Raw genomic sequence first — 25349 nt, forward strand, 5'->3', positions numbered from 1 at the left:
AACGCGTTTTTCAGATTGATTGTCCTACTGCGACTTCCGTACCCACGTTACTAGCACAGCAAGCAAGCGTGAGATATTTCTTCATATTTATATGTACATAATGTAAAAGCAATTGATGTAATTGCACACTTTAGGTACATTATTATTATTATTCTCACGTTTTCTTCTCCTTTACTATACGATACTGAAGAAAATTAGAAGTAGAGAAAAGACACCAGCATATCCTGCTCAACTGTTGTGTAGTTCATCTCTCACAGTCATGTTTCCAGAATTGAACAATATTCTCAATTCCACTCCAGACAGTTTCAAACCGGTAACTGATTATAGTAATTACAGCTCTTTACACGCTTAATGTAACTCACAAAATGTCATTGACTCGAACCGATGTCATCTGTACTTGTAGAGTGACTTCATCCTGGTGTCTGACAGGCAAGCTGATGCATCATTCCTCATTCATCATTATCTGTCTTTCTATTTACGTGGTAAGTGACCTACTGTACACAGTGAGGAAATCTTGTGTTAATATAAGTTTATTTTTAAACTTATATATTTCCAGCTGGCTGTAAGGTGTGTTTTCTGGGTCTTGTGCAGTCCTTCAGCCACTATAGTGCTGTCGGTCAGAGGCTGGTAAGTCTATTTGCTCTATTTTGACATTTGAATTATTACATTGATATGACTTGTTCATAATGTTTCTGTGCAGGGAGTGAGTCTGGCCCAGGCAAGAGAGAAGGGCCAGCTAGTGTTTCTCGAAGGACTGAAGGACTCTATCGGAGCTATATTACAGGAGGAAAGCAGTCAGGGGACACAACATTTGAGTTATCTCAGGCATGTATAGCATGCTCCGGAAATCTAGTTTAAATACATTTCTCTCCGTTCCCTCTTCCTATAAGTTTAAGTCAGATATATAAAGAAAAAAAGACTAGTCTTGCCATTTTGTTTTTCTAGGTCCCCAGGTGCTGGATTGAAAGATCTGTTCAGATTTGTGGAAACTTCTGTGAGTCAGAATGGAGATCGTGATGATGGTGAATCATGGGGTCCTCCAGTGTTACTCATAGATGATCTCAGTGTGCTCCTGAGTTTAGGTGTCACTGTTGGAGCAATACTAGACTTTACCCTCTACTGCCAAGCCACTGTGTGCACTGAGTTACAGGTGAGTCAGCGTTTTTGGGTCAGTGACTGAAATAATGCCAGACTATTGATTCAATGCTTCATTGTTTAAAGACATTATTTTTTTGTTTTGATGTCTAGGGTAATATGGTAATACTGGTGAGATGTGAGGAGGAGGATGTAGATGATGATGAAGAGGGAGCAAACCTGCTCCAGAGGGGACTAGTTCATCAGTGTAACTTGGCATTACATGTGGAGGGGTTACCCACAGGTTACTGCAGGGACATACATGGACAGGTGCGGTTTATTGTTAAAACTCCACTAATACTCTGTAACAAATGGCCCTGATTTGAGCTGACATTTTGATGTTTGCTTATGTTTTCCAGATGCAGGTTTGGTGGCGACAGAGTGGAGAGACTATGCATAACCCACGAAAAATATTTCATTTTAAGGTCCATGATAAAGGAGCATCATTTTTCGCTCGAGGGACTTCTAGTGCTGTTCTCTAAGTTTTCAAATGAAAGTCTAAGTCATACATAATGTAATTATGTAGTTTGTTTCATGTAAATAAATAGATATATAATACATCACCAGTTGCTGTTGTTTTGTTCTCTTGTTGTTTGCATTACTTGCCGAGTTCATTTTGTGTAGCAGTAAATGGGTGCTAGCAAAAGCATCAACATTCAATGTACAAACATACATCAAGAGCTTGATGCTAGTCAATGCTTTTGTTTAAAGGGACACAAGAACAAAGCTCAAGGAAAATCCATAATTACTGTGGGGATATTTGAACATGTTTGATTTCTGACTAGTCCTGTGATGTGTCCAGGGTGTCCCCTGCCTGTGGCCCGAGACATTAGAAAAGGCTCCAGCATCCCTGCGGCCATGTAGAGCAGTGTTTCTCAACTTTAGTCCTGGTGTTTTAGATGCCTCACTATTTAAAACACCCGATTCAACTCATCAGCTTCTTGGTGTGTTGAACAGGGACACATCTGAAACATTCTGGGAGGTGTCTTGAGGACTGGAGTTGAGAAACACTGCTGTAGAGGATAAAGCGGTGGATGGATGATTTCTCACTAAAGGAGAAAGCAAGTTTTATCTTGTTTGAAGGCCATTTTTATTCTTCCTTTGAGGTGTCCACAAGAATAGGACATGGTATATATTTTTTTAATTTACGATACGAGATTTTCTGTAGTTTAAACTGCACAGTCGCTTATGTAAAGTTGCCACAGAAGGCGCTGTTGAGCTTATGTTGATTGTAACCATAACAGACCAGAGTTGTTTATGTGCCACGCAGATTCATTTTCGCGAATCGATTCCTTTGAACAGTTCGGTTCGAGGCTAATAATCTGATATATTAAAGGCTACTGTGTGGTCAATACAAGTTATTTGGTGTGGTTCAACCAAACGTCTGGGTTCAACGAACTGACTCGTGTACGAATCATTTGGACCGTTTTTAACCGGTTCAACTGATTCGTTAATAAGTTCCGACTCTTTCTTGAATCGGACGTCGCTAATGTCGCCTTCCACCACTACCGTCTCTTGAACCCGATAGAATTTCCTGCTTTGCAGTGAGTGAAAAGCAGAGTGTATGCAACATGCAATCCAAACGATCCAAATTGTCTTATAATTCAGTTTTAACACTCCGACTTTAGCGTTTTAAGAGTAAGAGCGGAATTAACGAAGCAATTTTTTTCAGCTAACGTTATATTATATGAGTCTATAGCATAATTAAATAAGGAAATACTGTTACAAGCGCATAATCACGTGTTATTTTTTTTTACAGTCTATGGTTTAAAGCGACCGCCCTCTTAGACTGGTTTGAGCTTGATATTAGACTTCTTGCACGCCTCAGTCTGCAGACAAACATACAGAGCTGTTGTGTTATTAGGCCTGTCAGGTTTTAACATGGGCAGTTTATATCTCTCAAGAGGTCGGTGTATTCTTCGGCAGGTGTTCTCTGGCCTACCCACAGTGCCCATCATGCTGCTGCAGCGGCCGTACAGCCTCGACGTGTCAGCGCAGCTCCTGCGGACTGAAGGCTTCATAGATGGGCGCTGGGTCTCCGCTGCATCCACGTTCCCCGTGTTAGATCCAGCCACTGGAGAAGAAATCGCGAAGGTGTCAAACTGCGGTACTAAGGAAGCTCAAGACGCTGTCAATGCTGCATACAAAGCGTTTCACCTTTGGAAAAGTCATACAGCCAAGGTGAAATTAATATGTGTGGGAAATGTTATTATTTTGCTGGATTGTCATTTAACTCTTCTGCATTGGACTTAATTCTTTACAAGAACGAACCGGTGCATATATATATATATATATATATATATATATATATGTATATGTATATGTATATGTATGTGTGTGTGTGTGTGTGTGTGTGTGTGTATAACACACACTGTGGTATTTATATGGTACTCAAAGGTACCTAAAGTTCCACTTTTTCCACATATTATTTAGAAAAATATTCACTTTAGTTTACACTTGTTTTCTCCCTTAAAAACTGGTCATATTTCTCTTGAAAATAAACAAAAATGCAACCTATATGTTGCATAATTTAAGTCTAGTTACATAGTGTTGCATTAGTACATTTATTCAGCAAGGATGCATTAAACTGAACAAAAGTTGCAAAATGCATTTACATTGTTACAGAAGTGTTGTATTTCTAAAAAAAAATATCGGTTCCTTCAAAAATATTAGGCGGAACTTTTTTTAACATCGATTTTAAGAAATGTTTCTTGAGCACCATATCAGCATATTAGAATTAGAAATTGTAATAATATTTCACAATATTACTGTTTTAGTATTTTATTTTATTTTTTAAATAAACAAAGTTATCATTTAATTTGATATAAAAATCAGTTCTCCTCATATTGATTTCTCTTTGCAGGAAAGAAGCATTTTGTTGCGGAAATGGTTCGATCTCATCATTCAGCACAGGGACGATCTTGCCAAGTTGATCACAGCAGAGTGTGTAAGTATACTGACCTATTACATACAGTCTACAACTTCTTAACATGTCCATTTACAAGGATCCATATTTTAGGAGATGTTATAACACATATGTGTGTACAGGGGAAGCCCATGAAGGAGTCTCTTGGAGAGATTACATATTCTGCCTCCTTTCTGGAGTGGTTCTCTGAAGAGGCCAGACGTGTATATGGAGATATTGTTGCACCTTCAGCCAAGGACCGCAAGATCCTGTTACTCAAGCAGCCGGTGGGAGTGGCTTCCATCATCACACCTGTGAGACTTCCTTCTTCGTTCTGATAGCATAACACCATCAGGTTCAATGAGCTAAACTAAAACTGCCAGTTGTGATTTTCAACTTTCTCTCCCTACAGTGGAATTTCCCCAGTGCCATGATAACCAGGAAGGTGGGCGCCGCGCTTGCGGTGGGCTGTACTGTAGTGGTGAAGCCGGCTGAGGACACACCTCTCTCTGCTCTGGCCCTTGCTGAGGTCTGTCGGTTTCCATTAAAGCCATTAAACTAGTCTGCATTATAGATACACTACGTAAAAAAGTTTGGAGTCAGCAAGATTTGAATTTTTTTTATCACTTCTCAGCAGAGCATGCCAGTGCGTGCCATATTCAGCTCTATGCCAAATCACTCCGCCCAGTCTCACGCTCACCGGTTGAACGATGTTTGCTCAAATCCTGCTCTGAAATGAAATTTCTATGTACTAAACGTCTTTCTGTTTGTAATTAATTTCTTGAATAAATATCTCAATTACAGTAGGCCTGTAGATAACATGACTAAACAACTATTTGTGGCTTTAAAGTCCCCCTGTAGTCAATAATTTGATCACTTAAAACTCATCTTTGATCACCAAAATGACATATTTAAACGTTTTTTCCTTGAAAAAAAATCTTCATGCCTTAAAATAGCTTGAATGTAACTCTACACCCTTGCCTCCTTTAGTATACCTGGTTCTATGAATATGCAAATTATCCCCGCCTGCACTCACTCACACCAGCTCAGAGATCCACTCGTTGACGATCACACGTTGGCATGATTGGTTACGAGGTAGTTTGTGATGTCAGAAACGCCAGCTTTTAGTTTTTTAAGTTTATTTCAGTTTTTAGGAGAAATTACTCAGCAATGGTGTTGACTTATGAATTTGCACATGGTTTGTCTTAAAGCATTTTAAAAACACCATATTATTATTAACATATCTTTATTGCGAGGATTAACCCCTTGAGATGAAACATCTAGACATATATAGACATATAAACAACGTTTAAAAGCTTGATTTTTACCACAGGGAGACTCTAAAACAATATTGTATAAAGTGGTATAAATTAACGTGATGTGACGACTGAATAGTGCCGAATTGCAGAGCAATTTTTTATTTTTATTTTTTATAAATTATGTTATATTTGTTGTATGTTTAATTTTTTATTGAGAAGAAAGCACACAGCGCATATTTACATATTCATCTAAACTGTGCTCAGCGTGGGCGGTGTTGGGATGTTTAACAGTATACCACTGCAAAGGTATTTCAAATTTATTTTTACCTCTAAGCAAGAACGAAAAAGAACTTCGCAGTGAGTATATCACAAACTGAATCTTTGCTAACTCGGGAAATTCATCTTTGCCATCACAGCAATGAATCAAAATAAATTAAAATAGAAAACAATCATTTTAAATTGTAATAATATTTCACAAAATTCTAGTTTTACTGTATTTTTAATCAAATAAATGCAGCCTTGGTGAGCATAGACTTCTTTCAAGAACATTAAAAAGTCTTATCGACCCCAAACCTTTGATAGGTAATGTATATGAAAGTATTTATAATCTATTGTATTCCTATCTAGTTGTCGGTTCAGGCTGGCATTCCTCCAGGGGTGTTTAATGTGGTGCCCTGCTCAAGAGAAATGACCCCTGCTGTGGGAGAGCTGCTCTGCACGGACCCTCTAGTGGCCAAAATCTCATTTACCGGTTCTACGGCCACTGGCAAGGTTAACATCCACCCAACATCTCATTTATGTGTGCTGTCAGCATTTAATGTTCGCCATAATTTAGTAATTGCCTAAGTAAATGCTTTTGCAGATACTACTAAGACATGCTGCAGGAACGGTCAAAAAGGTCTCCATGGAGTTAGGAGGACACGCCCCCTTTATTGTATTTGACAGCGCAGATGTTGATAAAGCCGTTGCTGGAGCGATGGCCTCCAAGTTCAGGAACTCAGGCCAGGTGAATGCTATTTCAATCTTATATCATGGTATGAGTAATTTTAAATCGCAATAATGTACATAATAAAGTTATTGCTTAGTTATTTTTGTTGTAAATTTTAGAAATCTGCTAGCATGATGAATGAATTCTTTTTAATATTTATCTTTTTAAAATTAATATTTTAATAATAACTTTATTTAAATTATTATTACATTCATGAATTTTATATTAAATTATATTAAGCATTACATTAATGGGAATTGTGAGGAAAATGTGCTTAATTTTCATGAAAAAATTTTAATAGTATTAATTAATTTATGCAAAATATTGTTTCCTATTTTTTCCTGTTTATTTTGGGGAGAAATATGACACATACATTTCTTTTTGAGATTCACTTAAACTAGGGATGCACCGATATTACATTTTTTACTGATAACGATAACCGGTAATTCTTTATATTTGAAAGCCAATAACAAATATATTGGCTGATAAATCTAAATCCAAATGTTTACATAATTTTTGAGAGCCTGATTACAAAAGTCTCACCATTAAAAGCCATGTCCCAAGCACACAATTATAATGCTCTCATTATAATTATATGTAGCCTCTATGACAGACTTGTGCTGCACTTCTTGCGATTAACTGTATTTTCCTTTATGAAGTAATTCCAATCATATTTCAAGCAATTCAAAAACCATCATGCCGAACAATGTGCATCTAAAGTGTCTCAACTGAAGAAAATAATCCTTCTTTCTTATCGGGCCGATAACGATAACATTAAAATGAACATATATCTGCTGATACCTATATGGTGGCCGATATATCGTGTATCCCTAACCTAAACAGTTTAGTGAATATTTTTCATAAACAATGAGTAAAATAGTGGAACTATAGGTACTCATCAGGATTCAGTACAATGATATTCTTTGAATTGCCTTAGAGTAGCATGTAAATATCATGGTGTATATGACATTTTTGTAACCAGCTGTTCTCCTCACTCGTAACGCATCTTGTTCTCATCTCTGCTGTAGACCTGTGTGTGCTCCAACCGCTTTTTGGTGCAGAGTGGGATTCACGATGCTTTCATGGAAAAGCTGGCGAAGGCTATGGATGGCGAGCTGAAGATTGGCCACGGCTCAGAGCCCACCACCACACAGGGGCCGCTCATCAACACCCGCGCCGCAGAGAAGGTGCCTCATGTCACTGTCAATCAGCACACACACCGAGGGTTGCCAGGTCTGCATAACAAAACCAGTCCAATTGCTAATCAAAACTAGCCCAATCACGGCAAAAACTAGCCTAATTGGCGTTCCAGGGGGTAAAAAGCAACTTAAACTTAAACAACAACCCGTGGTAACAGTGTAAAAGTAGCCTGACTTGGCAACACTGACACACACAGATAGATCATGTGAAGGAAATTTGGTTGAGATGAAAGGATTTAATGCTGTTGTTTCTCTCAGGTGGAGGGTCAGGTTGCAGATGCTGTGGCACAGGGAGCAGTCATAGTTCGAGGTGGGAAGAGGCTGGAGGGCTCCTTCATGCAGCCCACCCTGCTGTCCAATGTCACCACTGACATGCTCTGTATGCGGGAGGAGACCTTTGGACCTCTCATTCCTGTTGTTAAGTGAGTATTTACAGGTTGTTGTATTATGTAACTTGTTGTTAACCTCAAATGTAGTCATTTAAAACATTTTATTTTCCATTACAGATTTATCTATCTACAGATTTCAATATATTATCAACATAATTTGAGTGAAAAGTTTAATTTATTTTTTTACAAATATTTAGATTGATAAAATCATAACATGTTTTGTGAATAGGTTTTAATGAGCGATATGTTTCAGGTTGAATGATTTAACATATCTGGTTGAGTCTTCCGCCAGCTGCTGACTGTTTTTTTTTTTCTTCTTTTCCAGGTTCAACACAGAACAGGAGGCACTTGCTATTGCCAATGCTTCTCCTGTTGGTTTAGCAGGTTTGTCCATCTGTACAAATTAATCATGTTTTTTTTTTTTTTTTTCTTATGTAGTCTCTACATTTCAGAGTTTACAAAGTTTTTTTTTTTTTTTGGACAGTCTTGAGTTTGGCCACTTTTTCTCACATGCCTGTTTATTTATTATCAGACATGGCTGAAAAGATTAGAGTGTTTCTTATTGGTTGAAAGGCATGTACAATAGACTACATTAGAATTTTTAATATATATATATATATATATATATATATATATATATATATATATATATATATATATATATATATATATATATATATATATATATATATATATATATATATATACAGTGCAATGCATAAGTTAATACACCCATGCTAAAGTTGACTAAAAAGAGGAATAAAAAATCATATTTTGGAAATTGAACTTAATGCCTTAATTTAAAAAATTAGGAAAAATCCAACCTTTTAGGACACCAATTTTCTTTGTGAATGAATAATGTATCGTAAATAAATAAATGTTCTTCCTTAAAATACATGGTGCATAAGTGTGTACACCCCTATGTTAAATTCCCATAGAGGCAGGCAGATTTTTATTTTTAAGTATTTTTTTTTTATTAATTTTTAGGATACTATGCATCCTGATAAAGTTCCCTTGGCCTTTGGAATTAAAATAGCCCCACATCATCACATAGCCTTCACCATACCTAGAGATTGGCATGGAGTACTTTCCATAAGATCATCTCTCAGTGCAAATCAAACTAGCTTTTAGGCTAACTGAAATAAAACCATGCCAATCTCTAGGTATGGTGAATGCTATGTGATGATGTGGGGCTATTTTAATTCCAAAGGCCAAGGGAACTTTATCAGGATGCATAGTATCCTAAAAATTAATAAAAAAAAAATACTTAAAAATAAAAATCTGCCTGCCTCTATGGGAATTTAACATAGGGGTGTACACACTTATGCACCATGTATTTTAAGGAAGAACATTTATTTATTTACGATACATTATTCATTCACAAAGAAAATTGGTGTCCTAAAAGGTTGGATTTTTCCTAATTTTTTAAATTAAGGCATTAAGTTCAATTTCCAAAATATGATTTTTTATTCCTCTTTTTAGTCAACTTTAGCATGGGTGTATTAACTTATGCATTGCACTGTATATATATATATATATATATATATATATATATATATATATATATATATATATATATATATATATATATATATATATATATATATATATATATATATATATATATATATATATTTTTTTTTTTTTTTTTTTTTAATCATATATTATGGAACCACAAAAATCACATTTTCCTTTAGCTCTATTGTACCCTAATGTATCTGGATGGTCAAGTGAGTGCAGTAGGGCTGTAAATAAAGCAAACAAGAACAGCTAGCTCTTGTCATTTTCAGTGGCATAGCATTCAAAACTGTTTTCTTTCAATAGGTTACTTTTACTCCAGAGACATCAGTCAGATCTGGCGAGTGGCCGAGCAGTTGGAGGTGGGCATGGTCGGGGTCAACGAAGGTCTGCTCTCCACCGCAGAAGCCTCTTTTGGTGGAGTCAAACAGTCTGGACTGGGCAGAGAAGGATCCAAATATGGCATTGATGAGTATCTGGATGTAAAGTACATGTGTTTTGGGGGACTCTCTCCTTGAAGACAATGGTTACTAGCGGTTAGAGCAAAAAATACAATTGTAGTGTGCCATTATTCAAGCGAGACCATCATAAAAACATAATCTACAAAACACTGTGAACCATTCTCTCTTTTAGTTAGATGTAACTGAATATTGACGATAAGAATTGATGTTCTGAAAGAGCAGAGACATTTTGATGACTGTAAAAAGAGGTGGTACACTTTCATATTCTGTCCATCATAACTGATTGAAGTAACCTAGTTGCTCTGAAATAAGACTTAACATACACTGCAAAAAAAATCTTTATTTTTATGTAAAAATAGCTAAACATCTTTAAAACAAGACAAACCTATTTTTGTGTAATTGTGTAAGATGAGATTTCTTTAATATCTAAAGTTTTTGTGAATTATTTTTTACCCAGTTTAATTTTTTATTTTATTTTTTGCAGTGTAGCTGATTCATTTAGGCACAAAAAAATAAGCAAACCCAATTTATGATTGAGGATGTACAAATATAGGGATTGGGAGTTGATCCAGTGAGAAATAAAAGCACAAACTTGCTATAAAATGCTATTCCATAGTGTAAATGTTAAACTTACTACGTGTTCTATTTTTGTAAATCTAGAAATAGAGTAAGACTGCTAAACATGAAACACTGACTGTGAAGGTTGTTTGTTTCTCTTTTGTAAGTCGCTTTGGATAAAAGCTTCTGCAAAATGTAGAAATCTAAATGATGGGATATATTTGGGTGCTTAAACTGTTCTGATTTGAGGTACTGAAGTATAGAGATTTGTCTAGCAAGTTAACAAAGTTGTCATTGTGGCCAAATGTTGTGCCAATGTATTTTTTTTAATGAAACTGTCCTCAATTTTTTTTTAATTGTTGTAAATATTAATTCTCAATTGATATACCTAATTGTATTGTAAACTGTATGTTTAGAAGTATGTTAATTTTCGTACTTAGGATTGAAATGTTTCCAGAAAAGTGCATGAAGATGTAAAGACTAATAAATACAGCTGAAACTTTATCTCTGGACATTTCAACTTCTGCTATTAGTGATGAAATGGCTCAGCTAAACTAAGTAAATGCACTGTTTCATGACATTTGACACTGCTACTATAAATATTTAACTCTTATGTTAGTTATAAAACAGTCTTAACCTCTGTGAAGTGCCACGTCTTTATTTATTTTCATCTCCAGCTGCATTAAAACAAAGAAGAAAATGTAAGAAATGCATCTCCTCGTCACAATATGCCAGGTACAAATGGCTTCTATTGCAATTCCAGCTGAAGCAGAAATTTTAAAAGCTTGTAAAACCAGAACGTTAAAAAGATACAGTACAGTATCAGAGACAAGACTACAAATACCAAAAAATCATAACAAAAAGTGTGCATTTTAATCAGGCACATTAACATTCAAAAAGTTCAGTACAGTTAAAATGTTCTTGCATAAAGAAGATTGATATTTGCTTTCTTTTTTAATTTTGCTTTTGTAATAGATCAGTTATTTGCAGCTTCTCCCTAAAATTGATCATTGAAGCATCATATAAATAGCCAAAATAACCAGTAAATTGCTTGCACTGTGTCACTGAACATACAAGCATTACATACAGTACTGAGGAAAACTGCGAGTTGAATGCACGTCTTTTTATATTCAGATTGTATATGCTATTGGTAACTTAAAAACTAAATGTACTGAATCATTTAGCAAACCATGATTATTCATTGCAAGACCAACTGCATTCAGTAGTCATTTAATAGTTAATTCATTCAGCCAGTCTTTATCTAAATTTGTGGAATATTCAACAATACCGTTGCGTTGTAACTATCCACCATGAAGAAATGTCTATTTGTCCATGTGAGACTCAACCCTCCACAGGACAAAGGCTGAGAGTGTCTCCATTTCTGACCACTCCATTGGCTCTGTTCCGAGCTTTATCGGCTCTCCCATAGTTGAAAATGTTGTCCTGCTCGCTGTCCAGCTCTGATTCTGACATCATCAGACTCGAGTTGTGCTCTGTGCTCCTGTGTTTAATATCTAAAATGACAAACAAAGAAAAGTGAATGCAGAATGAACTACAATTACAAACCTAATGGTCTGCCTCTAAAAAAAAACAAAGGTGCGAACCACTTAAAAATACAAGCCTCCAATGAGTGCAATAATGTCTGTCTTCATTCCTCCCTGCAATATTGCAGCATGAAATTAGTTAATCAAGAAATCAGGTCTGAAACTTACTATACTTCGGCTGAAGTTCCATCCTCTCCTGTTCATCCATGTTGTCCAGTATTGTATACTTGGTTTTCTTTCTCACTTTGGTGCGTCTTCCTCTAAAACAGCGCAAAACAAAGTATAGAGTAAAGATATGCATACCATAAGTACACAAAATCACCATTATGTCATTGTTTCTCATGGAACAACAAATGCCCACTAAATATAATGAAAGTGAATGAGTACATATGCACCAAAAATATAAAAGCAGTCCATACAGAGCAACCTGTACACTATATTCAAAGTCATCTGAAGACAATAGCTTTGACAAAATTTGTTTAAAAGTGGCAAAATTGATCACTTTTATGATGCTTTTGTGTTGATCCTGAAGTTTAAAAATGTGATATTCAGTTTTTTGATGGAAAACAGCAGTTAAAACATAATTTTGTTCCACAAAAGAAGTTGTATGGGGTTGAAACAACATGAGGGTGAGTAAACAATGGCAAAATGTTTTTGTTTTTTTGTTGGCTGAACTATCCCTTTAATACTGGACTTGTAGGACTGACATAACTCATACCACACATTTGAATAGGCCATTTGTTTACATGCAGTAATAGAATCTTTATCACCTTTTACAGCAGCAGACGCAAATCCAGCTGATTGACAAGAGGAAAATGATTGTCACCAAACAAGAGATTGTGACATACAGCACGCTCCAGTCTGCAGGGAGGAGACAGAAGATCAGCCCTCAGCCTTTCCACTGCTGTCAATCATTCTAGATTTTTTCATGTCTATATAATTTAGCGCAGCAGAAAGCACCAATGAAAGTGTGGTCACGTTGCCGACATTTTGTGGGAATAAAACGTACATTGTCAATAGCACTGCATGAAGCACCGCTCACACAAAAATCACTTTCCAACCAAACAGCTTTCTGTTAATTTGCGGGCCCAACCTCTAACCCAATGCAAAATCTAAATCAGGAAACTCCCGCTTGCGTAAATTCCTATTGAAATAAATTGATTTTGAACGCAAAATTTCACAGATGACCACACCTTAGGTCTGAACTTATTTAAAATGTCTCATTTACACATTTGCCTTATTTGGAGATAGAATAGAGAGGTCACACTAACCGCAATTGCTCTCGCCATCTTCAAGGAAACGGCGAATGGGGTTTTCCATCCAAAGAGGGTCACAGGAACAGCTCTTCGTAACGGGGTCACACTGACCACGTCCAGAACACAGCAGCAAACACACTGAAATATTCAAAACTGAAAGTCTGCATAAAGCTTTTTAATTTATTATATAAATTACTTTTACCATTTGTTGTTAGGGAAATTAAATGGAAAAAAGTTAACAAATCAAGTCACTCACTGACTGTGTCCACTCTTAAGACCTTAAAGAGCAAGAAGTCGGTTTTCTCTCGCAACAGCTGGTTTCTCAGCAGACGAGTGAGCTTTGGGCCTGGGATCGTACCATCAGGACCCTGCACTGAGAACCTAAATACTGTGCTAAACATAAAAAAAACGTTTAGGCGTTAAAACTAAACTAGGATTAATTTCTAGTAATTATAATTATGCTTCATTTAAGAACAACACATGTCAAAATGGAGTTTTGGAGTTTAATCCTTTAGATTAGTTTGGTTAATGTGTGTGTAGTACCTGATGTCTGTCTGGCCGTGCAGGCCCTTCAGTGCGATGTCTGAGTCCAGAACGTGCAGTAGGGCGGCCAGCTGTCTCACTACAGTGTCCTTCTGCAACTGGCTGACCTGAGCCACACACACCTGCAGCTCAAGCTCCACCTCCTCTCGCTCACGTGGATCTGCACACAAATATCAATGGCTTCAAACAAAAGTTTAGGCTTTTATTCACATAAACATTCATTAACTCACACATCAGTTGTGGTAAGTGGAGAACCAATGAGGTTCATTCTCGTGTGTTAAGCAGCAGTTTGAGCTTCCGCAAGAGGTTTGTTCTCGTGTGTCAGGCAGGTTCGGTTGAGCTTCTGTTTATGTGCGCTGATCAATGTTTATATGTGAATAAAAGCCTAAATTCAATCTGTTTGTCATATAAAGCGTTCAATTCTCTTCAGAAAATTGGTATAAACCGCTCAATTCACATGGATTAGTTCTACAATCTCTTTATGATCTTTTTAAAGCGTCAAATTGGTAGTTGCGTAGCTGTCAATGGAGGGACAGAAAGCTCTCAGATTATTTGTGTTCCGAAGATGAATGAAAGTCTTACGGGTTTGGAACGACATGAGGGTGAATAATTATTGATAGAGTTTTCATTGGGTAAACTATCCCTTTAAATGTTTACATGGAGGTAGAAATATTCTGATATGGTTTGTTTAAGGATAACATCATTCTAATGTTATTCCTGACTACCATTAAAAAGTTTGTAGGTTCATTTGTAAAATTTAATTTTTTGAAAGAAATTAATTATTTTATTCAGCAAGAATGCATTAAATTGATCAAAAGTCACAATAAAGACATTTACAATGTTACAAAATATGCCGTTCTTTTGAACTTTATATTCATCAAAGAATCCTGAAAAAAAGAGAGGCTGCTCACTGCAAAGCCATGGGTGGAGCGTGAAGTCCAGCTCCCCCTCTCTTGATGTCATTTGGGTGTAATGGGTGGAGCTAGAGGCTCCAAACACACCCTAATCCTACCCATAACTCGATGCCTCCACCCATTAGATCCACAGAGGTGAAACTGGACTAGGTCCAGGTCAAGCTTGAAAAAATGTATCATAGTTTCTACAAAAGTATTAAGCAGCGCAACTGTTTTCAACATTGATAAGAAGTCTTACTTGAGCACCAAATCAGTTTATTATAATTATTTTCATTTGTAAAAAATAAAAATTCCTATTGAATATAACTGTTTTTACTGTATTTTTAATCAGATATATGAAAAAGAAGCTTCTTTTTTGAAAATAATTTTAAAAATCTTACCGACCCCAAACTTTTGAACAGCAGTGTATTCTTATCCTATACTACATGCCAAATAAATGATGTATTTTAAATATCTAGCAACTGTTTTCTACAATGAATGAGTAATATCTTACCAGGGCGCACTTCCACAGTGGCCGTAGCCATGTTCGAGCGGCCCTGGGCATCAGTGACCCGGAGTTGGAATAGGTACGTTCCTTCTACCAGATTGGCGAGGTAAAGGAAGGCCTCGTGATCTGAGCCATATAAAACATCCTACTCTCGAAAGATATGAAAACAAGAGAGAGAGAGAGAGAGATCATCAGGTAAAACACTGAGCCACAGTAAATGGTGTACAAATAACTCACTCACCCCGGCAGCAGGACTCTGTTCATCTCGGACCCAGAGAAAGGACACGTTTGCTGTTCCGCTGTTGGACACCGAGCCCCTGAGCACCAGAGAGTTGTTGGGCAGAGTGAGGGTGTGGCTGCCGCTGGCATGGGCCACTAGTGGAAGGCTTTTGGCTGTGAATTTCACAACATCCTGAATTGCTGGAAACGTCCTAGAACGCTTTTTGTCAGAATATCTATTGTATTGTCATTTAAAGTCAGACAACCTTCTTTTTTGTGAAATATTTCACTTGAAAGGTGTTCTTGTGATGTCTTTCTTTAACTCTCTCGTGCTCTCAAATTTTTTTTTTGTTGTAGAATTTTTTTACTTCATCGGAATGGTACGAAACTTTTGGCACTTGCTATGTGAACAATTTACATTATTCGAAACGGTTAAATGGTCCTGAAAAAATAGTCACACTTGTACTCCTCGCAGTCAAAAATGACTGGATTGGAAATGAATGGGCAACGAATTTCATCTAGTGAAAACGTTTGGTAGTGCGCCCAAACAAAATCTTACTAAAAACAAATTTTTTGAGATATCAACCTTAAATTTGGAACACATCTTGTTTAGATTTATGGCTTTACTTTTCTACCAGTTTTAAAGTAAAACATGTTTTGGAAAATATATATTTCATATAATTGTTTTTAAAAAAATTAGCATTTTTTATAATAAATGCAAAAATTCTACAACTTTTTAAAACTTTTTTTCACTTCAGCAATAATCTGTCAAGAGTGACGTCATTCTTTAAACCAAACTTAAGTCTGTGCTCCAAAGCATTCAAGATTTATGACAGTTTCAGTTGAATATTTCATTTTTAGGACTATGCTCAAAAAGTGTATAAATGGATTACAACTACCACATAAATATAATTTAGTACCATAAAATCCCCTTAAAATACAAAATGTTAAATGAAAAACATAGAACTAAAATATAGTACATTAATTTCATGGAAATTAAAAAAAGAATAAATCGTTCATTTTTGACCACCATGCGAAGAGCTCCTATACGTTAAAATAAATTCCAGTTGGTTTTCTATTTTCTGTAATGCAATGACATTCATGCATTTTAAATGTCAGTGTTTAAATTATAGAAATGCATATTATGTGTTACTTATATTTATCCATTTACATAATTCTGCTCACCTTCTTTAATGCTAACGGTCAGGACTGCGCTGTCTGTTTCTCCCTGCTGATCTGTCACAGTCAGTTTGATCTTGTAATTCCCAGATCTCAGGCCAGTTGCTATGGCAACTGCTTTACTGGCATCTTTTATCTTCAAGCCTGGAGGGCCACTTCACCGTTACATAGGAGAGTGGTGATGGCACATCAATACAATTTTCACCAAAATCCTTTACTATTCATGCAACACTAAGGGTGATTGAAAATGTAGAAATGTGTTTTGAAATATGAGACAGGGTTAAGCAAGAGCAGATTCTACTGAAGCATTCTTAAAGACAATATGACACATTTGTCCAGTTACTTACAGAGTTTGGCTTATTTTCATGAATACATTTTTTCGAATAGTTTGTTTCAATGAACTGGTTTAATAAATATGATTTAATGGTTCTTTAACATTTCAATGCTTCCCAGATGTCCTGTGACATTTTGTGCTTTAGATTTATTTTTTTAAATATATTTTAGTAAAATGCCTATGTACAGTACGGTTCAAAGGTTTGGGGTTAATACAATTTTAAAAAAAGAAATTAATACTTTTATTCAGCAATGATGCATTCAACTGACAGTAAATATGATTTATATTATTGCAAAACATCTCGTTGTCAAATAAATGCTGTTCTTTTGAACTTTCTATTCATCAAAGAATCCTGAAAAAATGTGTCACGGTTTCCACAAAAACGTACTGTTTTCAACATTACTAATAATAATAAATGTTTCTTGAGCAGCAAATCAGCATATTAGAATGATTTCTGAAGGATCATGTGGCACTTAAGACTGGAGAAATGATGCTGAAAATTCAGCTTTGCCATTACAGGAATAAATTATATTTTAAAATGTATTAAAATAGAAAACAGTTATTAAAAATTATTACAATATTTCACAATATTACTGTTTTTTGTTTTTTTTAATTAAATGAATTCGTTAAATTAAATAAATGCAGCCTTGGTGCACATAAGAGAGATTCAAAAACATAAAAACTGTTACAGAGCCCAAACTTTTGAACAGTAAATAAGTAGGTGTAGGTAAATAAATGTTTGTATAAAATATAATATATAATGATATATGATATAATTTAAATGGGTTACACTTTATTTTAAGGTGACGTAGTTACATTGTACATACTCAAATAAGTACTGAGTAATATTAATTAAATACATGTACTTACTACAGAGTAACAGGGTTAGGGTTTGGTTTAGGGTTACTTGTAATTATACATAATTTACTATAGTAAATACTATAGTAATAACTAATTACTATGTAAGTACATGTAGTAACGTGCAACTACTTCACCTTAAAATAAAGTGTTACATTTAAATGTATTTACAAAGAAATAATTTCGTTCATGAACCAGTTCATCCAGTTCATTGTAAAGAAGCAACGTTAAAAGAATGATACTGGTACCTGATCATGTCCCATTGGTAGCTGCTGATGGCCTGATCATCGGTGCTGTCGCTGCCATTCAACGTGATGCTGTCGACTGGGAGGAAGAGTTGCCTGTCTGGCCCTGTTATAGCGACTGGTGCTTTGTTTGCTACCACACAACAAAATTTCAATTATAGAGAATGTATAGATTTTCTTTATACACACTGAATCTGATTGGTGTGGTGGGTTTGTTTTACCAGGTAGCACAGTGACTGAGATGGTGTCTGAATCCTGTTGACCTCTGGAGTCAGTGACTGTCAGCTGAAATGTGTACCGACCCTCCTGGAGATCAGAGAGCTGCAGGAAAGGTGATCCCACATCCTGAAAACACATAGCATATGAAAACATCAACTGCTATCTATCTATTACCATTTCAGTCATATCAAACTCTTGGTGATTCTATGGCCATTTCTTGCCATTCACAAGATACTGTCCATTCATTTTCTTGACAATGATTTTTCCGGGGTAGGTTGCCAGTTCTTTCACTAACCCTCCCCATTACACGACTTGGGACTCACACACACACACACACACACACACACAGAGACAATTTAGCATCTCCAAATCACCAATACTGCATGTTTTTGGATTGTGAGCATCCAAAGGAAACATCTGCAGACACAAGGATAACATGTAAACTCCACATAGAAAAGACTCCTAACTCAACTGGGACTTGAACCGGGACTGCTGTGAGGCGACAGCGCTACTTACTGAGCCACTGTCCCGCCTAGAATTGCAACCTGAATGTCAATTGTTTAATAATCAATTGTTTCTCAGAGGTAGCAATGAGGTTAAATGGAGAATTAAGACTTGGGATTTATTTTCCTGATTTTTGAAACTGCATGCATCATGTTATCATTTATAATATGAACCATTGAATCATATAAAATGAAAAATGTAATGATTCATATCCAGTATTTGACAACAATCTCTTCTGAACATATTATAGTTAACATTACGTTTTACAGTTCTTTACTCTCACAGCAATTGTCTCATTTACTTCTGTTTTCTATTGATCTTTATTTTACATTACATGTACTTACAGTGTACTTAACTGATAAAATACATGGTTAAAGGTTAGGTTTAGGGGTAGGTTCAGGGTTAGTACCTAGTTATTATTTCACGTACCTACCCCGAAGTGATAAAATAAAATAAAATTCTGTATCAAAATTTATAAGGAAAGACCAGTACTTTGTTTAGGCTTGGTTTGTAGAGAATTCCAAACCTGCGCACATATATTCAAACGCACATAACTATAGAACCAATTCTTAATGCGCATGTGAATGCCATCAGCGCTTATCACAGGTTCGTGTTTAAAGTCTATGTAGAGAGAATGGTGTCGTCTTGGCGGCCCCTAATTTAATAACAAATGATCGTTGCGACGGAAGCGAATCAATCAAAACTAACCTTAGCTGGAAAATAACTTTATTAAAGAACCACTATAAAGCCAAAACAATCTCTATTACCTTTAATTATACGCTTATCTTTGTAAAGCTACTTTGAAACAATCTACATTGTTAAAAGCGCTATATAAATGAAGATGACTTGACTTGACTTATTACCCAGTTATTGTAATTACTGTAATAAGTACATAGTATGAAGATGGGGAACCGGACTGTAAAATAAAGTTCAGTTACACTTTGTTTTAAGGTGTCATTGTTACAGTGTAATTATATATTTAAGTACTGAGTAATATTAACACACTACATGTACTTACTATAGGGTTAGGGTAGGATTAGGGTTTGGTTGAGGGTTAGTTGCATGTAATTATGCATAATTTACTGTTATTACTATGGTAAGGACACTGTAAAATAGTGTTACCTAAAGTTCTACCCTGTTTTCCAATTTCTATTTGTCTCATTTATTTTTATCTTTTATTTCTTCTTATGAATTTTAGGATAAACATCTGAGACATCACTGACAAACTCCAGTAAGTGTTCTTCACTTCAGTGCAACACATTTTTCCACTGGGTAAAATAAAGATCTAATTACCTGCATAGTGACTTTCTGGGTCAGGCTTCTGGGATGGAGACTCCAGAGGTAACTGGTAATGGCATGGTCATCGGTGCTGTGGTTACCCGACAAGGTGAGGTGGTTGAGAGGCAGGGTGATGACCTGGTCACTGCCTGGTCTGGCCCGAGGAGGCTCATCTTTTGGGCTGCTGACCCTTACAGTGGCAGTGCTGGAGTCAGTCAGTCCATCAGAATCTGATACTGTAAGCCTAATGTAGGACAAGCAAAAACCAGGTCAGGATTGAGTTAATGAGGTCAAGCCAAATTAAAAAAGCCCCAGAGGAATCGCCCACCAAAGATTTCAACATCAAATCGTAGATGAAGAATGAAAATTACACAATACATAGGCCTATTGTTACAGTACAAACTTAGCTAAGTCCTTATGCAATGTGCAGACGTTGGCCAGGAAGAGCTGTGTGTGTAAACCTGTGGTGTATAAAGTGGTCTTTAGTGTCCTTGTTAGCGCCCACACCCACGCCGGAGACCCCGGTTCGAATCTGCTTGGAGCAAGTCGGGTATGACAGGTTAAACTTACTTGAAGGTATATTCTCCAGGTGAAAGATTCTGTAGCTGTAATACAGGTGTGTCAACAGCCCCCTCAGGTTTCCAAAAAGGGCCGTCCACCTTTTCCCACAGGTAACTGACAACTCCAACATCATCCACACTCTCTGGGAAGCATCAGGATGCACATTTGGTTACAAACTCATGAATGATCTAAAGAAAATCTGAGAGAAATGGACAAAACAAGCTACATACGACTGCCATTAATAATGAAGATGGAACCTTCTTGGAGAAGCACATCTTGGCTCTTGGGCAGAGTGACGGCTTTAGGAGGCTTATTTATATCCACTGCTGCAGAATGAAAAGTAAGCCTGTTCACATATAAAGCACATGTAGATACAGTATGCTTGGCAAATAATATCAAATTATGATCTAAAGGGGGTGAAGTTATACCAGGATGTACTGTGAAGTTCACAGCACTTTCTCCATGCGCTTGTTGTGCTTTCACACTCACTCGGACAGCATAGACACCAATGGAAAGCTGGAATAAAGGAAACAAAGATATTTTTAGAAAAAGAGCATAGTCTTATCTTCTAAATGATCACTTGGCACTCATACGGAAAGTGGCCAGGAGTTGAGTCTCACTTCTGAAATTTTAACAGACTTGTTGTGGTGCCCCTCCATCACCCCGTGGTGTCCATCAGGAGACGTTACCAAAGTCCATTCATATGTGTAAGGAACCTCTGAGGAAAAAGCCACTGTCAACATAATAGTAAATGCTTAATTACGATTCAGGAATGCAGAAGGCCATACAGTACCTGAAGTGTCATCTGGATTAACAGCAGCATTAAGTTCAACTGTATTTTGAGGCAGTGTTAATTCCACGGGGCCTTTAATGGACACAGACAGGGCTCTTTCTGAACAAAGAGAGTGTGTGAAACTAACGTTAATCTGAGTAATTAAAATAGTGATGCTTGCTTGCATGAGTAAGCACCACTAATAATTAGAAATAATGCAGTAACACATCTGTAGTACCTGGCTCTTCTGTGATCATCAGCGATGTGGCTTCAGTGCTGGGTGAAGTACTTAAGAAACTGCTGACTGTGCTGAACCTCGAGGGCTCTGTGCTGATGTCTTGCAGGACATTAGGTGAAACAGTTGCAGACGAAATGTTGTGTGGGTCTTCTTCAACCTTTAATGATAAAAGTAACATTGTTTTCCAAACTCTACTGTTGTCACCCATGTCAACCAGAGTCTATGGACTAGTACAGGACACCAGAACAAGGCAATAAAATGTGAATGATATGACTCTAACCGGATAATGATGAAGTGTTATTTACAAATTTCACAAGATTTGACACAGCAGATGAGACATGAAAGACTGATTAAGCACTTGGCCAGAGTGAGAGTACATTTGAGACACCATGTTTCCCAATGACGCCACAATATTAAAATAGAATCATGACATTTCAAGTCATGATGATTAACTGGCAACTAATACCATCTATAAGAGAAAAGCCAGTTCCTTTCATTGCTGATTGCTGCCAACAGCCTTGTCAATTTTATGATATATTTATACAGTATGTGTAAATGTATGTTCAATTTAAATTATTTTCATCTTTAATTATAATATTCTAAATTATATATATCTTGAAATATTATTACAATTTAAAATCAGTTTTTTTTCTATTTGATTATAATTTATTCCTGAAAATGGCAAAGCTGAATTTCCAGCAGCCATTACTCAAATTTTAAGTGTCACATGATCCTTCAGAAATAATTCCAATATGCTGATTTGGTGCTCAAGAAATATTTATACACACACATATATATATATATTAGTATTATAAAATTACTGTATATTACCTGATATACTGTAGGCATATATTATACATACAAATAGTCCACAGTTGAGAACAGTTGTCTGCCCAATATGTTTGTGGAAACCATGATACACCCCCCCCCCCTCCCCCCTTATGTTCTAAGCAACATAATTTATTTTAGAACTCTTTTGTAACGATGTATAAGTCATTACTGACACTTTTAAATGTATTTAATGTGTCTAATGTGTAAAAGTTAATGAAAGTATTTCTTTCAAAAATAGACCCAAAACTATTGGGTCTAGTAGTCTATATAATATTTACAGTATATACCTGTCTGTTTCCAATGTCTTTAGGGTGTCTGGAAATTATATACATTAATCTGTAACCAACACTCACCGTTATGTTAAGTGCAGTGTTTGTTTGGGGAGTAACATCGGATTCTGCTTCAATAAGAGATGATCTGCTTTCATTTCTCATTTCTGGGAAGTGACTTGGGGGAAAGGAGCTACTTTCAAGAGAGCCCTGCACTGTCATCGATCTTTCAGCAACTCTCTCCGTTTCTGATTGGTTGAATTCTTCTTTTCCTTGAACAAGTGGCCAAGCATATAGCCCAGGGCTTTCTTCTTGTTCTACAGTTGTGCCATCCCTGTCTTCAGCTCTTTTTTCTTCATCCAAACTTCGAAAACTCTCAGCATACTCAGCATCAGTGTTGTCCAAATCTTGAATGCCTTCCAACAAGGCAAGGTCCTTCATATGGTCCTCAGAGCCCCTGTGCCTGGGCAGAGGCTGCCAGTGGTTTGGGAAAGACTCTCCTCGGACCAAGGATTGGAGAACCAGTGTCTGAGGGGGCCCACGTTGCAAAAAGGCCAGGAGAGAGTCAGTACCAGGTCTTTGCTTCGGCTGGCAATTTTCTTTTTGCTGACAACTGAGCACATAGCAGCGGTGCTCAAAAAACCAGGCCAGGTCACAGCCCAGGAGACCACAGCAGGCCCCCACACACTGGGCCATAGACGATACATCCGGAACCCGTAAAATACTGCTGCTCCTCAGATCCGGAGACACCACGCTCTCCGTGTAGGTTGCAGCCTGCCAGCACTGTCCCGATACTGCATCAAAACAAACAACAAATGCCTGATGAAATAAATGTTAGGGTTTGTCATTTTTGATTCAGTAGTCCAAAAAGACGTTACACAACCAAGCCTCTACAGAGTATTGCAGCATCTCCAAAAAAAAATCTGAAAGAACAAAAAGGAAGTTAAAATATACGTTTATGGAAAAGATTATGTGCATTTATCACCTAGATTTTCTCTCAGTGTCTTTCATGTCCTCAAGTCATGTTTAAATGGCAGCTTACTAAATGAATTTTCATCTACTGGACTGGGCAACTTAGGTTTCCTTGGTTAAATCATAAATTATTTTTTAAATCATAAATCTTTTTTTTTTTTTTTATCATTCTCCTTGACTGTGAGCTCCATACTCTCACTTTATCATACTATATAAGTCATGAAAGCCTGAAGTATCAAATATTATATAAAAATTTTGTCTAAAGCTACAATAAATTGTTCCATTAAAAATATATACATTCATATGGTACAGATTTGTTTTAGTGGTGACATGTAATGCAGAAATATACTTGCCTCTGATACAGAAGAGCAGCACAAGTGAGAGAACTGGTGAGACGTTCATGATGACACTGCTGCCTTTTCACAGCAATGGATTTTGACCGTCATTACCTCTTCAAACTTTCTATAAAGAGGAGACAAAACACGCAAGGCTATCACAAACAGACAGATCAATAATAACATTACAGAAGCATTAATTCATTAATAGTAATTTAAAGTAATTTAAAGCTAGATGCCATTTGTTGCATGGTCTTTTTTATTTGACTTCTACCCCTCACAGCAACCGGCCCTGAGGGCTTAGATACCTCTGGAGAAATGTCATGTGACACTATTATCCGCGATGTTACATTTTATTATTTACCAAAATTAACACAATTTGTTACATAAAACAAGCAAACCACTAAAAACAATGGGACTGAATAGAAAGTCAACAGCAAAAAATGTGCGCTGCTATTGTGAGTTGTATCTGTACCCGTGGGATGTGACGCTCTTATTCAAGCATCTGTTTCCATGGCATCGAGAATCATCTTCCGTACTGCTGCTCCATAGCGAACCTGCGCTGGATACTGGAGTAATGCTGGGATGAAGACCTGCTATTGTGGCAGTGATGCTGAGATGAAGATTATGATTATGATATTGCTAGAGAGATGTTGAGGTGTATGTCTGCGAGAGGGAGTGTCAGCAGAGAGCAAACAGAGACGAGCAGCAGGGCGGAGGGAGACACGTGACGTGATCTCTGTGATGTTGCAGAAACACACCACCACACCACATCATCACATCCCTTGATGCCAAGTAGAAAGTTTCTTTTACGTTTTTTCTTTTTTTTAATTATTATTATATTATTTAAGTATTTTTTTTTTATAAAATACGTTATTGTATTAGCATTAATAATTATACTATACTATATTAATATTATGTCGACCACACCTCAAAACGTGGTCACAGAAATAACAACAACCATTATATTATTGTATTATTTAAAAATAAGTAAGTATATTATCATTATTAATTATAATATATTAGTATTATGTTGACCACACTCCAAAACATGCGGTTAGAGAAAACAACAACAACCAACAATCATCACCATTATACACAATTTTCTTTGAAAAACACCTTAAAAATTCTCCAAAAATTGCACATATCATCATAACCAAAAACTTTTAAAAGGACGTTGATGATACTTGGAACCGCTTGGAACAGAGAGCTAAAAAAGGGGCGGGGTTTAGCAGCTGGCTGAAGTAGGCTAAGGCCTTTTCAGAATGTTTGTAAATTTGCTAATTATGTGTAGGCCTACTATATTACATATTTATTATATTTTTTACTTATATCATTAAACACAGATGTTATTATGATAAAAAAATTCATTAGATTTAA

General features: G+C 36.4%; 3 protein-coding genes across 4 annotated transcripts; 2 read left to right on the top strand and 1 right to left on the bottom strand.

Moving 5' to 3' along the window:
* The first annotated feature begins 21 nt into the window (after window positions 1-21).
* elp6 (elongator acetyltransferase complex subunit 6) lies at window positions 22-1701 on the top strand. The gene is made up of 7 exons (XM_079895884.1): window positions 22-313; window positions 404-482; window positions 557-627; window positions 701-825; window positions 946-1150; window positions 1249-1404; window positions 1494-1701. The coding sequence occupies exons 1-7, from the start codon at window positions 260-262 to the stop codon at window positions 1614-1616; spliced, it is 813 nt and encodes a 270-aa protein (XP_079752010.1). The 5' UTR covers window positions 22-259; the 3' UTR covers window positions 1617-1701.
* An 880-nt stretch (window positions 1702-2581) lies between these two features.
* Window positions 2582-11090, top strand: aldh5a1 (aldehyde dehydrogenase 5 family, member A1 (succinate-semialdehyde dehydrogenase)). 2 transcript variants are annotated; one of them, XM_079895888.1, is made up of 11 exons: window positions 2582-2678; window positions 3061-3315; window positions 3998-4081; window positions 4183-4353; window positions 4452-4568; window positions 5926-6069; window positions 6161-6304; window positions 7315-7473; window positions 7744-7907; window positions 8200-8258; window positions 9699-11090. In XM_079895888.1, the coding sequence occupies exons 2-11, from the start codon at window positions 3091-3093 to the stop codon at window positions 9908-9910; spliced, it is 1479 nt and encodes a 492-aa protein (XP_079752014.1). In that variant the 5' UTR covers window positions 2582-2678; window positions 3061-3090; the 3' UTR covers window positions 9911-11090. The 2 variants fall into 2 exon arrangements, with proteins under 2 accessions (XP_079752014.1, XP_079752013.1); XM_079895887.1 differs by lacking the exon at window positions 2582-2678 and having other exon boundaries at window positions 2685-3315.
* Window positions 11091-11222: 132 nt separating this feature from the next.
* Window positions 11223-24727, bottom strand: kiaa0319 (KIAA0319). The gene is made up of 21 exons (XM_079895886.1): window positions 24445-24727; window positions 23988-24096; window positions 22747-23456; window positions 21563-21719; window positions 21346-21444; window positions 21173-21270; window positions 20981-21068; window positions 20783-20878; window positions 20562-20694; window positions 20007-20235; window positions 18212-18335; window positions 17994-18123; window positions 16560-16708; window positions 15397-15548; window positions 15162-15300; window positions 13755-13914; window positions 13468-13604; window positions 13227-13349; window positions 12726-12816; window positions 12124-12215; window positions 11223-11925 (listed from the first exon to the last, which is right to left on the bottom strand). The coding sequence occupies exons 2-21, from the start codon at window positions 24034-24036 to the stop codon at window positions 11753-11755; spliced, it is 3129 nt and encodes a 1042-aa protein (XP_079752012.1). The 5' UTR covers window positions 24037-24096; window positions 24445-24727; the 3' UTR covers window positions 11223-11752.
* Between the last annotated feature and the right edge of the window lie 622 nt (window positions 24728-25349).

The sequence above is a fragment of the Squalius cephalus genome, assembly GCF_949319135.1.
Source record: "Squalius cephalus genome assembly, chromosome: 15".
Taxonomy (NCBI): Eukaryota; Metazoa; Chordata; class Actinopteri; order Cypriniformes; family Leuciscidae; genus Squalius; species Squalius cephalus.